The 17,014-nt window shown below is 33.7% G+C and overlaps 1 protein-coding gene and 1 long non-coding RNA gene across 2 annotated transcripts; both read left to right on the top strand.

The window, feature by feature from the left end:
* The first annotated feature begins 11,262 nt into the window (after nt 1–11,262).
* LOC133815941 (uncharacterized) lies at nt 11,263–11,507 on the top strand. Its single transcript, XR_009884913.1, has 2 exons — nt 11,263–11,319; nt 11,413–11,507. It is a non-coding gene; the product is annotated as an uncharacterized LOC133815941 (long non-coding RNA).
* Nucleotides 11,508–12,299: 792 nt separating this feature from the next.
* On the top strand, nt 12,300–12,870 carry LOC133814098 (N-terminal acetyltransferase A complex auxiliary subunit NAA15-like). Its single transcript, XM_062247102.1, has 2 exons — nt 12,300–12,447; nt 12,677–12,870. The coding sequence occupies exons 1-2, from the start codon at nt 12,300–12,302 to the stop codon at nt 12,868–12,870; spliced, it is 342 nt and encodes a 113-aa protein (XP_062103086.1).
* Nucleotides 12,871–17,014: the final 4,144 nt, after the last annotated feature.

Below are 17,014 nucleotides of genomic sequence, written 5' to 3' on the forward strand. Positions count from 1 at the left end.
AGTGGATGTATGTCATTACCGATCAGCGGGGCCAAACCACTATAAATATATGTGTCATTTGATATTCTTAAGTTTGGTTCTTGTTATATATCGTAATTTTGACTTAGTATTGTTGACCAAATCTCTGTTCAACATTCTGGTGCTTTTATTGAGAGCTGAAATCAAGAAGAAGAAAAAAAATGGCTAAATCTACTAGAAAAGCGTAGGGTGAGCAGGCAAGTCAGACGTCTGAGAATCCTCAGAACCCACCCCTTCGTCGGGAGTTACTGAAGAGGAGCCTCAAGTAGAGCTGGAGGAAGAAAGTCAAGAATTGGATACTGAAACCCTGCGAGCAACCATTGGAATGTTACAGGATGAGTTGACCACGTTGAAGGCTAACCAGGAGAATGTTGCTGAGACCATGATCATGAAGCAAATGGAAATTGATAGACAAAGGCGAGAAATCAATAATAGGCAAGCCGAGATGGATCGGCGTCAGAGGAATGCAACTGTGGCCTTGGAGGCAGCTATACAGTTAGCACAAGGAGTTCAACCTGCATTGAACCCTTAACCAGAACAATCATGAAGTCCTCAACAGACAGAGCGACATTGGGCTGCTCAACCTAACAAGTAGCCCCAAAATTTTGGTAGACATACCAAGCAACGTCAGCCTCCTCGGTCCGCTCAAGACAACGTACAGCCACCTCGACGGAATAGCAATGAGAAGCGTCCCTGAAGCCCAAGACATCTTGTAACTGACGAGTAGGTCTTACCTGAAACAGGACCAGGGAATGTTCCCTTCGGAAATAGGAGGCAGCCAGACTTAGGTTTTGCAGTTAGGGATCCCCCACAAAAAACCAATGTCCCGGGACCTAGAAACCAACATAGACCTTATAGGCCTCCTTTGGTAAATTGAGACGGTTTTGGACAAAGAGAATGGGATAATGCGTATAAAAGTTCACGCACTCATATGTTGCAGCTTAGAGATGGGCATGATTACAACAAAGGGGATTTCGGATACAACAAAAATCCAAGAAGAAACGTTGGCCAACCTGATGAGCAAAGGTTTGAGCAGCACAACCCTCCACCTCCTCCACCAATGAATCATCGACCAACAATTCCAAACACAGGGGGGCAGCCAAGGCACCTAATGTCTTTGAATGGCTGTGAGCATCAGAGCAAAGACGAAGTGAAAATCTGAGGGATATGCTAACCAACCGAAGAGAAAAGTATGGTGAGCATATCCCTATTGTGGCTACTCCTGCCCCTGCAGTACTAGCTGTTTTTCAGGCCCAAATTGATGCTTTGAACCAAGTGGTGCAATAGTTAGTCGGCAATAAAGCCTTCCACATAGACTATGATCGGAGGAAAGATACCCTTTCATTAATAGAATTGTCATGGCTGAATCCCTAGTAAATTCAAAATTCCTGTGCTATCTAGCTATACTGGAATAGAAGACCCAGTATCTCACATGAACAAATTTGACAAACAAATGGATATTTAGAAGGTGTCTGAAGATGCTCAGTGCAGGATTTTTCCGGCCACTCTATCTGATGTTGCTTAGGAGTGGTATTGTAAATTTCCACCGGCCATCATAACTTCGTGGGAAATGTTTGTCAAGGAGTTTTATGGACAAATTTATGCTGGTCGCATACATCCAACTAAAGAAAATCAACTAGTAGATATAAGGAAGAAGGAAGGAAAGCCTCTTAAAGAGTATATTAAGAGGTTCATGAGAGCGGTTGTTCGTGCCAAAACATGTGGGAGATGAAGGAAAGATGATGGCCATTATAGCTGGAGTATATCGCCAATCCCCGTTATGGAGCAATTTGCAAACAATGGAGTTAAGAACACCCAAGAGTTTTTGGATCGAGCAGATAAATACATTAAGTTGGAGGAGGCTATTTCCAATGAAGGAAAAGCGCTATACGTTGATCAAAAAGAAAGAAAAAAAAAAGAGTCGGCCAAAGCTGTTGGCGGCCCTAATAAGTCCAATAACGATGGTAAGAACAACAACAAAAATGGCTGAAAACAAGCAAGCAATGAACCGTCTATGTCCAACAATAAATGCCCTAAACAAAATAGATATGAACCATGGTTCACCAATTATACGGCCCTGGTCAACAGCCGAGAAGAAGTGTACCAAGCTAACCACACCACTGTAGCTTAGAGGCGTCTAACCCCCATCAAGAAGGACATTTCAAAAAGAGATACATCAAAGTTTTGTCGCTTCCATAATGATTATGGCCATGAAACAAATGAATGCAACCAGCTGAAGGATAAGATTGAGTTTCTGATATGACAAGGACATTTGAGGAGATATATAAGGCAGGGGATAATCTCCAACAAGGAGCTAATGATGGCAACGAGGAAGCACATACACACCAACACTCGCATCCTCTACAACTGGCCCTGGTCGTGAACACTCTACTGACTATCTATGGTGGACCACACTTAGTTGGTGACAGTGGTAAGGCAAGAGAAAGGTATGACAGGACCTCCATCACGAGCAAGATATTGAAATGCTAATCATCAAGGAGCAAACTCCCAAAATAGCTCGAATAGGGGAAGATTGTATAAAATTCTTTAAGCTTGACGCACAACACGTCATGTTCCCCCACTCAGATCCCCTGGTCGTAGATGTTCAAATCACCAACATGACAGTAAATAGAGTGTTGGTGGACAAATGAAGCTAAATATACTTTACAAATCGTCATTGGAGAGAATGAAATTATCGGTAGAAGATTTGGAACCATGCAACCAAACCATCTATGGTTTCTTTGGCGAAGGGCTCTATAAAGTTCCCTATTCTATTACTTTGTAAAACATCTCACAACTCATAAACAATTAGAAAATACCACTTAACATATGAAATTTAGCGGGGCCTTGATAAAACATGCAAGTTGGGCACAATAGTTTAAAATAAAAACAAAGTGTTTGTATGCATCATTTAAAGAAAATAAAATTCAAGTCCCACTGATAGTTTTAAAACTAAAGTCCATAACATGATTCTTTAAAACTCATCGCTTATGTTGATAGTTTATTCATTCATAGGATACCCCCGTGCCATACACACCCAGACGTTGGAACTCCCCACATGACAACACGTGCCAAAGAGAAGCCCTATTTATTACCTGAAAGAGGGAAAGTAAGGGGCGAGCTAAAAGCCCAGTAAGGAAGTACAAATAAATACCAAAATATTCAAGGAAACACAATAAGAATATATTAATATCATAAAACTCATATCATAGCCATATCACATTCATTTCATAATCAAATCATATCACCTTCATAACCACACATCATAAACATACTCTTTGTGATCATGTCGCCACTATTGTCCATGTCACATCTTGAGGTAACCAGTAAAAGCATAAAACTGGAGAGAGACCTCCTCTGTGAGGTAAACAGGATCTCAGGTCCTTGAGTAACCTCAATGCGTCCGCCCTATGAGTTATGTCATATCCTTAGTAACTCCTTTGTTGTGTCGTGTTCATGATGCTAGCAACCATTTGCTTTTTCATACAACATACAAACACATGTAATCTATTTCATATCAAAACAAAGGAAACACATGTTGCATCATACTCATCATAAGATTTCAAGATAAAAATCCCATAACTCATATTACATGGTCCATTATTATACATAGCACATCATTTTCCTCATAACAAACCAATCTTACCATTTCATAGCATAAACATAGAAATTCTGTCTAACTTCCTTACCTCAGGTTCGAGCAAAGCAAAAATGAGAAAAACTACACAAGGAGCCTATAATCATAATCAAACGTTGTCTCTTAGAATTACATGTCAATACTCATGCCCAACACATATACCCCACATATGCATGGGTCATGCACACATGGTACAAGTTGCCCAATAATTCCAAACGTACACATTTTCACATAAAATTATAAAAGAATAATGCTAATTCTACCTATTAACTCTTCATGGTTAGAAAGTAAAAACTATATGTTTGAACAATATGCATATATTTGAACGTAAAAATGTGTTTGCATGCAGCATGCATATGTGGGAGCGTTGTTAAAATGTAACGTTTTAAAACAATAATTCCTACATGCTTATTTCTTGCCTTTTCAAATAAAATTCAGCAACATTATTACTTTACCATTGTTTGTTTCTTTACACTACTACAAAAAAGGCTTTTCTCTGCGGTTTTTTTACTTAATACACTGCGGTTTTCGAGAGTATTGAAAAGTGCAGTGTATTCAACCGTAGAGAAAAGTGGTACGCCAACCGCAGAAAAAAGCCACATCTTTCTCTGCGGTTGTGATAAGCCAACCACAGAGAAAAGCCACTTTTCTCTGCGGTTGTGATAAGCCAACCGCGGAGAAAAGCCACCTTTCTCTGCAGTTAGCTTGTCACAACTGCAAAGAAAGGTGGCTTTTCTCAGCGATCACAACCGCAGAGAAAGCCTTGTAATAAAAAAAATTCAATTTTGATTATATAATTATTTTGAATTATGATTATATATATTTTCAAAATTATAACCTAGCCATTTTAATAAAAAAAATTAATTTTCAATTTCAATTATATATAATTATTTTCAATAGTATAACGTAATTTGTTAAATTGTTATATATACATTTCATAACTAATACAAAATAATTGGCTAATAATGAATCAATGACTTTAATCTTTCTAACCAATAAGTTAGCACTTTAATCTTACATACATATGAAAACTTAGATTTCATAAATAAATGGCATTAATCTTGCTAACCAATCACTTTGTAGTGGTAGTAGATCATCTTTGACATTGTATTCCTTTTTGTCAAACCACTGCGAAATTGAAAACTAATATATATTAGATAATTAAATACTATATCTAGTTTTTCTTAAGCAAAAAAGAGTTTAAAATATAACATACTTTCTTCTTGATAACTTCTATCGGATTTGGTGCATTTACAAGATCATAAATGTATCTTAGTACATAATAACCGCATTCATGACTTTCAGGTTGTTTTGGACAAGAACCTCTCAGCAATTTTGTAAATGTGTCGATGTATTCATTTTCCAAACATTGTGCATATGCTCTACAAAAACTAAAATTAATTAAATACATATTATACTCTCAACTTTTAAAAATTAACAATGCATACATTACAATTGAAGAACTTACGTTTCCATAACCTCCGTAATTATTGGTGGAGATTTATGATTTTTTAAAGAGTCCAAAATTATAGTCATCCCCCGCATCATCACGAGCATCAACATCCAATGTCGACGAAAACAATAATAAATTATGATTATTATAAAATTAAAATTCAACCATAATAGTGATAATATTTAAGTAGTTCGTTCTTACTCAACAATCCAAGGAATAAAATATATTTGGCCTCGTCTATCCATAGTCATCATCCATTTGGCTATAAGATCCATCGTATAATTTTTACTTTCATCATTGCCAATAGAAAGATGTTCGGTGTCAAAAAATTTGTATAATTGTCGTGAATTTGCGTGCATGCTTTCCCAAATGCATCTGTAGAATCAATCATTCATATTACATTTTCAATTAATAAATTAATATCATCAAAAAAAAATTGGGCAGAGTTTCCTCTGTTTCTATAGCATATCCAAAATTATTAGTACTTATAAATTCAATTCAAACAAAACATACAATAAACAACATGCATGTTCTCAACCATAAGCCACCGCAACACACAAAATTCGTAGAACCTACTTCACTAAGACACACATGTTCTCGACCTTCTGTTATCTCCGCAGCACACAATTTCAACTCATAACTTACTTCACTACGGATGAATATCTAATATATTCAAACTCCTCTAATAGTTTGTAATGACGTAACAGATTGAGTTCAACTTGAATTGATACATACCTTATACCAAATAGCATAGCTGAGGATCCAATATTATCCATGAAGGCTACTTAATTAAGTCCCAAAGTTTGAATAAATCATTTAATACATTATGTTTACTTTATAAAAATAGTTCATTTAGCATTTTCTTAATTTCTCATAAAATAATAATTCCATTTATTATTTTAAATTGCAAAGAAAATAATAATATTTGTATTCATTTAGAAATACTTAATAAATTTATTGTTTCCTTTAGAAAAATAACTTTTCTAAATTTAATTAAAATTACATGTTTAAATGTGAAAATTTATAATTTAAAGTGTGAGAAAAATGTATTTTCACTTATATTATTTAATACTTGAATTGTTTAGGTGTAAGACCTCTTAAATTTTAAACAAAACAACTATTTTAGTTTAATAATACAAACTTTCAGCAACTATTTATTTTGTCTAAAATCATTAGTGAATTTAAACTAAAATATTTTCTTATTTAAATAATAAAAAAACTGCACCTAAATAATAATGTGAAACTTCATATTTACATTTTAAAAATATCACTTTTACATATACATAACTTAGGGTACATTTTATTTAATGCATTCACATTATTTATCTCATTTAAAAGACATTTCTTATTTTTAATAAAAAAATTCCAGCAACTATTAATTCATTCAAAATCATAAACTTGGATTAACAACCATATTTTCTTCATAAAATAAACACAAAAATTGCATGTATTAATTGAGTAAAAAAATCATTTAAATGTGAAATAAAATGCCTTTTTATTTACTTAAAAATCAAATATCACTTGAGGCATCACATATGCTCACAAATTATTAAAAAAAAAAAAAAAACAGTAAGCATTATTTCACCAAATCATGTTTAAAACATCACCTAGCATGTTTCTACCACTCATACACCCCAAGAAAGAAAATTCTATCATCATCTAGATAATTAAATCATTGGCATGTTTTCAAGAACAAACATACATAAAACATGCTACAAGGAAACCCTAGGCCGAAACCTATAGCATACTCTCATTCTTCATTGTTTCCAAAACCCAAGCGATTCCTAGCATGCTCCTAATATTACAATTGATCACAATATAGGAAGAGGAATAAAATTAAATATGCAAAGAGATAAGAAGTCTTAACATGTTCCTATTTCAAAACAATGAACATATATACAACAATATTTGTACCATGCATAAGAACCCTAGGTCACCAAAACATAAGCACAACACATATATAATCCTAGCATGCATTAATCTATTAATACATCATAACCACATACCAATTTCATAAGCATGTTCATCAAATTTATGGATTCAACAACAAGAGTCCAAATCATGTTCCATGCCGAAAACACATAGAATCCTTTAGCAAGTTTTAACATTCAAACCCATCATGCTTTCTTGTAAGGAAAAAAAATAACCATTCACTCCAACAAGAGACATGACTACCCAAATTCAACATGAACATCACGACCCATAACTACATTCGATAAAACAACAAACAATCAAGAGGAGAAAAGAAAAAAAATAAAACTAAGCTTATACTATTGTTGGCCGAAACCACCATAACATCACTCATCATGATCAACATGTTTTCATATCTAAATATCATATCTCTTTCACAACATCATCAATCATTACCCCCAAAAAAATAGAAAGAAAACATAATCCATGATCACTACCAAACCAACACATAAGGGAAAATTCATTACCTCTCTTGCTTGTGGAATCAATAATACACTAGCAAAAGGAACCTTCACACCTATAGGGATTTTCGAACACACTACACCAAATACCCATTTCCATAACACATGAATATAATACTAATAAAAAAGTATTATGCTAGAGTATGGGCCACTTTATGAAAATTGGGCGATAATAATAAAACCATCCCGCCACTTACACTTAGTTTTTTTTTTCTTTTTTTTTTCATTTCATTTGGGGCCAATTCATCTCCTTCACCTTTTTCCTCATCATTCTCTCTCCTCTCTCTCGGATCTCTTTCTCCCACCAAACCTCTCTCCTTCACTCTTTCTCTCTCACCTTTGTCTTTGTGGAGATCGACCGCTACCTTCCCCTACACACGCCGGCTAGGGATCTTCAAAGGTTGTCGAAGCTTCGACCACGCGGACCTAAGCCCTCACACGACACCGGAGTCAGTTCGAGCTATTCGCTTGCAGAAGGTCTGTTCTTTATCATTCTTCTTTGAATTGGTTTCTCCAAAGTTTTGATTGAGGTATTTCTATGATAATTGATTATAATATATATATATGTATTTTTTTCTTGAGAAAATTGTGAAGATGATTAACTCCCAACTCTAGGTTTTGAAATTAGACGTTGATTATGTATCCTTGCTTGAGGCAATTAAGTAATGCCCATAAACTGTTCGGCGAAATGTGTGTTAGAGGGACATTGTTATTTCAATACTGCTCAATAAACATAGGTCTGTGTGGATGTGTTTTGTGTAGATAGAAGAATTGAGAATCAAAGGGCTGGAACCGTATGCATATAAGAGGGACAGGACTCACTCTGCTAATCAGCTGCAAGAGACTTATAAAAATTTAGAAAATGGCGAAGAAATGAATGGTGAGCAAGACAATGTATCAATAGCCGGAAGAATTGTGGCTCGTCGACCATTTGGATAGCTTGCATTTCTCACTCTAAGAGATGATTCTGGGACAATTCAGGTATCCCCACCTCAGCTTTCTGTCCTTACAATGATGTTGCCATCTCTTAGTTAGATGGATACTTATAATAAAGAAAAAAATATAATAATAAGATGTGATTAGGTGGTTTAGTTCTTTAAAGCATGTCTATTTTATCGGATGCTTGATCTAAAATATATAAGTTAGTTACCTTTTTTTTAAAAAAAAAAATGGGGTGTTTTCCAAAGTTTGTAAATTTTGGCGGGTAGGGATGGTTTCTTCAGAAACTTTCTATAAATCTTTGCTCACATTTAGTACGGAAGAATCCTCACTCAAGTTGTTCAATGTTTGAAACAGCTTTATTGTGAAAAGGCGAGATTTTTAAGTGATCAGTTTGATGAGCTTAAGAATCTTGTTGATATTGGTGACATACTTGGTGCAAGTGGCTCAATTAAGCGAAATGAGAAAGGCAAGTACTAAAAAAAATTATCTTTTGCACCTATTTGCGATTAGGTGCTGATTGTTGAATTTATAGGTACTTCTGGGTGAAGCTATTCTTACCCTATTTGTATTGGAAGCTATTTAGATAAACCAATGCCATTTATAAAAAATGCCATTGGCTTTGACTGGCTTCTTACTTTTTTTGTGATTTCCCTTTGAGGTGAGAAACTAATTGAACTTATTTCTTTGTTTCTTTAGGGGAGCTTTCTGTCTATGTGAACTCTTTTGCAATTCTTACAAAATCTCTACTGCCCTTGCCAGACAAATATCATGGTCTAACTCATGTGGATAAGCGTTACCGGCAACGGTAAGTTGAGTTTTCTGTTTCTTTTTCACAGTTTGAGTGAGAGTGTCTCTTATGGGAAATAACAAATTGTTTTCTACTGGATGATGATAGCCCACAATTCGTTGCAGTGGTTCTTGCAAAAGACTTGTCTAAATGGCATTTTAAATAATATATATATTTTTTGGGGTATACTTGGTTATAACTAAACTTTACTTTTCTTTTAAAGGTACACTGAACTTATAGAATACCCTATTCTATAATTTAAAAAAAAAAGATATTGTCTAGTTTATTGTAAAGATGACTGGAGGTTGAACTGTTGAAATGCTTAGCTGGGAATTCTTTTGGTTCATATTTTATAAATTTTGATTTACTGTATTCATTTCCAGGAATAGTTTTTGCTTTTTCTGTATATGACAATTTTTTGGTACAGGGGATTTTCAGAGTATATGATTTCGGGAAATGAATTGGCCTATCAACAGCTTTGCAGTGACATTACACTGGATTTCAATAACTGCTCTAAGCAAGTTGGTATCCATATTCACATCCCAAATTCTGAAATTCACATATAAATATATGTTTATATTCTGTATTTAAGTTTGTGAAGCAGGTTTTTGTGTTTTTTCGAGTTCAGGTCATTGAAATGGAGTCCCTATTTCAGAATTCTGAGTACGATCGAGTTGATTGAGCTAAGCTTTTGAGATCTGTTCAAGAACAGGAAAAGCAGAAACTGAATTTGGTAACCAATGCCTCTTTTATTTTTCTTTTTTGCCACTATTATAATACACTCTAAAAATTTCTTGGCTATTTTCTTTGTGGATTTATATCTAAGAACTCTAATACAAGCCTTCCCTTTTCTTATTTTGCCATTTTGAATGTTTTGAAGTTTCGTTTAGAGATCCATATCGTTTTGTACTATGGTTTTGCCTTTGTATAGGTCCCTTTTCATTATTATTTATTCCCAGTGTATGTGTGACACCAAGGCTCCGTTTACTAATTTAAATGAAAATAATTATCGAAGATGATAATCATTGGAAAGAATAGTTTAAGTAAAAACCCTTCTTGGACAAAAGCAAGGTGCATGCATATTTGATCTTTTTAAAAAGCCTTCTTGTGGCTGAAAATAATTTAAAGCTAATAGTCTCGAGTCAAGTGCCAATTAGAAATTTTTGTATAATTCTCTAATGAGATGTATAGTTGATTTACCTGATAGATCATTAGAAATGGACATTTGTTAAGACTCTTATTTTTTCTTTTTCCCAAAAAGCATGCTGAATAGTAAAATTCAATTTGCCAATTATGAGTTATGTGGATGATTTTGTGACCGAAAGGATTCTTTACAAAGGCTGTTGATTTAAAAGCTGAAAGCTTGTTTATTAGTTACTATAGAGAGATTACTGATAAGTTGTTGATCATTCTATGTGCTTGAGAAGCAGATTATGGAGCAACTCTAGCATTTAAGAAATCTTGTTCCTGATGTTATTGTTGAAATTAAGTCAATCTAGTTGTCCATACGTGAAAATTTAGTAATGTTAATGCTGTATTTCTTTTTAAAATATCAATTCCTTATGAAAATTTGATTTATATTTTGAACTTGTTATTTTGACTTCAATTCAGATACTATGAAGGCCTTCACAAGTGTGTTGGGCTCTATTCTGAAAATGGTCAGTATTCACCTGACCAAATTGAACAGTTGGATTCATTGTACAATTCTCTTAGGCAGCAATACACTTGGTCTTCTGCTGTCAAGGTAAAATATTGAGTGATCTGAATTTTAACTTTGCTGCTTTCCTTGTAATGGTTACCATTTTATCTGAATGTTGTGAAGCCTATTAGCTATTACACAAACTTGTAATAACACCGAGCTTTATTCTATCAAATATTGTGCACTACTATGATGGAGTTGATTTTAAATTTATACACTGGATTCTTTTTGTTCTGCATGTATCTGTTGATATTATTTTTGGTAAATTTTTTAAAAAATATTAACTTTAAATACAGGTGAGAGAAAGAACCTCCTTCAACTCTTATGTGGACCTTATTCCTATTAGCACAGGTTAGCCACCTTTATTTTTCTTCTTTTCGCTACCCCCTTAAATATTTTTTGTTGGGATATTTGTTTTTGCTTAGAATTTCTGTTTGGATCCAGCATTACGACAGAAGGGGACAATATGAAATCGCTCTTTCTAAAATTGATGAGGCCATTGAGCACACCCCAACCGCGATTGATTTATACTCGGGCAAGGTTGGTTAGGATTCTTAATGAAAGATTTTTTAATGTAAATGTTTTCTCGAATAAGTTTATGGATTTTTTTTCTTAATATAATCTTATGATTTTTTTCCCTTCTTAATCTTGTAGCAGAGATATTTTGCTATTGAAATCATTGTTATACTACAAGATATAGTTTGTGCATGTGTATGTATCTATAGATACACTTGACGATATATTTTGAAATGGTCTTTCATGGTTTATTCTTTTCTTAAAGAGATTTGATATTGTTGGCTAGTGGCCACAATATCTGAGATCTTTAGTAAGTTTTTGTTTATAGTCTAAAGGTTTTCACATGCATTTACCTTGGAATTTTTACGATTTACTTGTGTGAACCGGTTTAGCTTAATTGTGAAGGGCAGATATCTTCTGGGAGCAGTTTAACTAGCTGTGTTGTCCAGGGGAAATAGGATTTGATTACCGTACACATTCCACTCTCTTTCAATTTTTATTGAACTTATAACGTTTTGGGTTTTTTTGGTGAGATATTGTTTTCATGCACTTACCAGGATTCTTTAATTTTTATCTTTCTTTTGAAGTGAATGTGAGAAAATAAAAGGTTTTGCTTGCCTTTCAGGTAAGCTTTTGTTTAAGTGTGTGGTTGAGAAGCTTTTATTTTGACCCCTCTTTTTGTCTTGAGCTGCATAAGGCCAATTGATGACTAAATTGTCTTTGGAGTGCAGGCTGTAAAGAAACTACTGAGGTTGAACGCTGAACACCTAGATAGATGTTGTACATTGCTTTGAGGAGTTTCATTTTTGCTCAACATGTTTTGTCATGTTACATGGAAACTTGACATGTCATCATTTTGCAGAACCGAAGCACTTGGGCCAATCGGGGAATGGACACTTGAGGACTATGTCCGAGTCCACAAACTCCTAGAAACAGTTCTTCTTGACCATGATGCTGCTTTAAGTGAGTACCGGAAATCTCTATATATATATATATATCTAGTGAACATGGTGCCTGATGGTACACATGGAAAATTGTTGTTGTTGCCTTACATTGTGTTAAGTAGGATTATTATTTAGAGACTGGGATGAGGGTTATTATTAAGCCAAGTACTTGATAGAAGATGCTTATTTGATCAAAATGATACAGGCATTTAAGAGGCATAATGTTATGTTTATTTTTTTTTTTGTAGGATGGAAGGAGCAATGTGCCAAGTACTCTCCTTACTCCACATATTTTGAGGGCAGACTCAGCTCTGCCATGCCCAAATCTGTGTACAACCAAAGTAACAACTCAGAAAATGGAAACCATTCGATAGTTGGACAAACTGCAGAATCTCTTGCATCAAACGGTAAGCTCAAGACATTTAAAGATCTTACCATCTGACTATGATGTTGAGGTCGATGTTTAGTTAAAACATTTTTAGAGTTGCAATCTCTTGTATTATTATCCCTTAATTTGGCTGAATTTCCTTCTCCAGAGGTTGCAACAATAATTACTGGACAAGCCTAGTACTCTTCCATTTGATGAGGTATGTTTTTCTTACTAGAAGTGCTACTTTTCAATTGTGTGTACTACAGTCATTTTTTGACCAACTGGTTATTAAACCACAAACTTATTTGATGAACAGAAAGGAAAACTAAATTTATGTGATTATAATCTATATCATTATAATTGATATTGTAATTTGTTTGTGCTACTATATTTTCTTTTGTAAAACACTTGTGAGCAAGAATTTGTTGAAATTTGAGTGAAGGAGCTTCTTCCAAACTCTCACAGCCTTTAAGAAATAGACTCTTCAAATTAGCTTGAGATAAATCTAGCATATGAATCAAATTCTTTGAAAATCTGGAGAAAAAACATCATTGAAATCAATGCCTTCCCTTTGTGTGAACCCACGAGCAACAAGCCTAGCCTTAAATCTGCCTTTTTCAACCCCAGGAATTCCTTTTTTAATCTTGAAAATCCACTTACAGCTTACCAATCTAGAACCAGTAGGCCTTTTTAATAAACTCCATGTATTATTGTCCTATAGAGATTTCATCTCCTCATCCATGGCTGTAAGCCAATTTTTTCTGTCCTTACAAGCAATAGTAGTTTTAAAACTCTTAGGTTCATCATCAAGGACTTCACTTGCTGCCACTAAGGAGAAGGCCATTAAATCTACATAACCAAATCTCTCAGGATCTTGTAGTGTTCACTATGTTTATTTAATCAATGAAGTGTTAGTGCTCTCTTCTTTGAGGCTTGGTTCATACAAAAAAAAATCTGGTCTATAAAGTACAATTGAACATCAAATTTGAGGCTATTAGTACTTTTTGCTTTTATTTTGAAAACAGGGAAACGGAAAATAGTGTGGTCTATAATTAGTTTGAAGCTCTTGTAAAATAGTTATTTTGATTTATTTATATTTATTTTGAACTCATAAGGATGTCAAAGTATATGATGATATGATTGACTATATCAATAGTAGTTTCTGGTACAAAATAATGGTAAGCCTTTTATTTTGGTTGCTTTCTCAGGAGCATTCAATTAAGTATCGATGCAGAATTCCAACTATATTTAGCTAATCTCTCACAAGCCTATTTGCACTTTTGATTTCTATAGACATGACTTTCCTTCTTTATTTCTTTTATTTGTAGCAAATCATACAGTTTACTGTTATGTATGCTTTTCTAATTTTTTCCATTCATACTTCTCTTCTTAAGGTACCATTTTCTATCTTATAGTTATGTAAATTAGAACTAGAATTTTTCTATGCAAATAAAACCCGACAGCGGTGCTCCCTTTTGAGCAATTGCAATGGTGAATCTAAGCATAATAGTATTGACTCTCAATATAAATGTAATAAACTTTAATTGGACTAATATAAGATGAGTTTTTGTTTTAACTAAGAAGTTTCTAATAGGCTGACTTTCCTTCAGACTCTCATTTATGAATTTAACTGTTTGTTTTGTGGAAAATTCATATGCTTATATTTTTATTTCTTAATTGGCTGATATGACCATGTTAGAAGACAAACGACCAAAAAAAAGATGACTTTCATCAGCCTTGTCAAGGTATAAAGAAGAAAGTCTTCTGTTGTGCTTTAGAATTATGCTGTTGAATGTTTCTTTCATTTTCATTAAGTTTTAGGTATTAATAGAGTACTCTATTTCTTTCAATCACTAAGTGGGAAATTTTTCTTTTATTACTGAGCTTTAATTGTTTATGCCTCTTAGTTGGATTTTTTATTACTGAGCTTTAATTGTTTATGCCCCTTGGTCATTTGATTCTATGTTTTCTGCTTTTGCAGTAGCAATTGAATCTTGCTGTTCTATGCTTTTTATGTGTTGATAATTGAGTAACACTTTTATTTTTTGAACAGGTCAGTACGTCAGAGCTGTCTTTCTACATTTATGCTTCGTACTTCCTAGAAATTTCATGATCTTCCTATGCATGCAGGTTCTGAGTTTTTCTCTGTTTGTGCTAGGATTGGATCTTTAAATTAATACATGCAGGTTCTGAGTTTTTCTTTGTATTTCTTGTTTAATTTTAGAGGGAAGAAGCAATATGGTTTGTTGCTTCAGTCGTTGTTTTGCATGGTAGTACATCTTGCTATACCCTGCTGTTTTGTCAAGTTTTGGAGTTATTACAAATTTAATTTAAACTTTATATGCTTACAGGTGGAAACTAGCTTAAGTCTTTATGTTCTTAATAATAAAAGGACTTTTTTTTTTACAATGTGCAAGTATATTGAGATGATTTCTTTGGAGCAATTCTTGACAACATTTGTAGTTGAGGCCTTTAGAATGGAAGAACATATTTCACTAATCTAAATTGGGCATAAATTATGTTGTAATATGATTTCTTAAGCCTAGACTAGTATACTAAATATTGTAATTACATTTTGAGTAATTAATAAAAATCTATTTATGTTACCTTATTTGGCTTAAACTTTCATATTTTTTTTCCTAGTTTTGTGTAAGTAAAAAAAGATTATGTTTCTCTAAGCTAATATAACACATGTGATATACTAAAGTGTAGTATAACACAAATAATGTGTTATACTAAAGTCTAGTATAACACAAAAAATGTGTTATACTAAAGTGTAGTATAACACAAATTTATAAGTATTGAACTGTGTTATATAATCGACTATAAATAACATAATTAAACACTTATTTATTTATTAAAATAACACAGAAATTGTGTTATCGGTGACAGTATAATAACAAATATGTATAACAATGATAAAGTGTTATGTAAAGTACTCTGACCTACGATAACATAGTCGGTCTTAACACATCAAAAAGTGTTATGGTATGTTTTGATAACACATTTTCGGTGTTATTAAAAGCATTTTTTCTTGTAGTGACACCATCCAACAAAAGACAGAAAAGCACAAAATGCTCTTAGATTCAAGAAGAAGAAGATTCACAACTAAGGATTTAAAACACCAATACATGAGCACATACCTAGGGGTTTCGAAACCCTACCCTTCTTCTCCTTCTACGTCTTTCTTTCTTCCTTTCTCATTTCTCTCTCTAGCTCTCACGCACTCTATCCCTCTCTCTACCTATGGCCGACGGTCACACACCACGAAGCCTCCAAAGCTTATTTGTCTCCCTTTTTAACCTAGGCTAGAATCTAAAGGAGAATTACCCAAAATTGCCTCCAATCTTTTCCTTATCCTTTGAACGTAATCAAATCAATCAACAAGGAAAATGAAACTAAATCACTCCATTCACACACACACCTCTCACTTCCTCTCTCTCTCTCTCTCTCTATGCATCGCCATGTGTGGTCTTTCCACACTAATATTCTCCTATATTTCCTTCCAAAACAACATAAACAACCCATAGCAAATCAATTCTCTTAATCACCTACCTTTATCTAATTTTCTTAACCTTTTTTTTAAGTAAAAGAAATTAATCTAAGATTAGAAAGGAAATTTTCTCTTCTTCCTTTCCCATTCACATGCCTATCTCCTCTTTTCTCCTTTTTTTTTTAATTTTTAATTCTTTTAATTAATTAAAATAAATCAAATAAAAAGAAATAATGTGCATGAAATCTATTGCATGCTCACCATGCAACCATGTACATGCACACACCCAAGTGCTAAGGTGCATCACTACCTACCATGCACCTTGGTGCATTCAACCAAAACTCATTTTCTTACTAATTAAATTAATAAATAAATAAAACAACTAACAATTAAATTCACATAATTCCTACCAAAAAATTCAAACAATTAAAATAATTTCCTAACACTTAAAAATTAATAAATAAACAAAGCAGAAAACTAATAAAATAAAATAAAAAATGGGTGCGCTACAGGCTCGCTCCAACAGGGTCAATCATACTCCTGGTCACAGCAAGAGCTGCCCCTATGAACATGACATTACTCACAACTTTTATAGTATTTGATTGTCCTTCCGCATATAATGTTGTGATCGGAAGACCCATCCTGGTAGAGCTATGAGCAGTGACCTCGATGTGGCATCAAGCCATGAAATTCCCAACAGATGCATGAATTGGGTGCGTGCTC

This window comes from Humulus lupulus, chromosome 2 (assembly GCF_963169125.1).
Source record: "Humulus lupulus chromosome 2, drHumLupu1.1, whole genome shotgun sequence".
In the NCBI taxonomy this organism is placed as follows: Eukaryota; Viridiplantae; Streptophyta; class Magnoliopsida; order Rosales; family Cannabaceae; genus Humulus; species Humulus lupulus.

Bases quoted from the DNA above. Each gene is read 5' to 3' on its own strand.
- LOC133814098 (XM_062247102.1), top strand. From the start codon at position 12,300: ATGTTTTGTCATGTTACATGGAAACTTGACATGTCATCATTTTGCAGA. The intron at 12,448-12,676 runs GTGAGTACCGGA...TTTTTTTTGTAG, and splicing joins TGACCATGATGCTGCTTTAA to GATGGAAGGAGCAATGTGCC.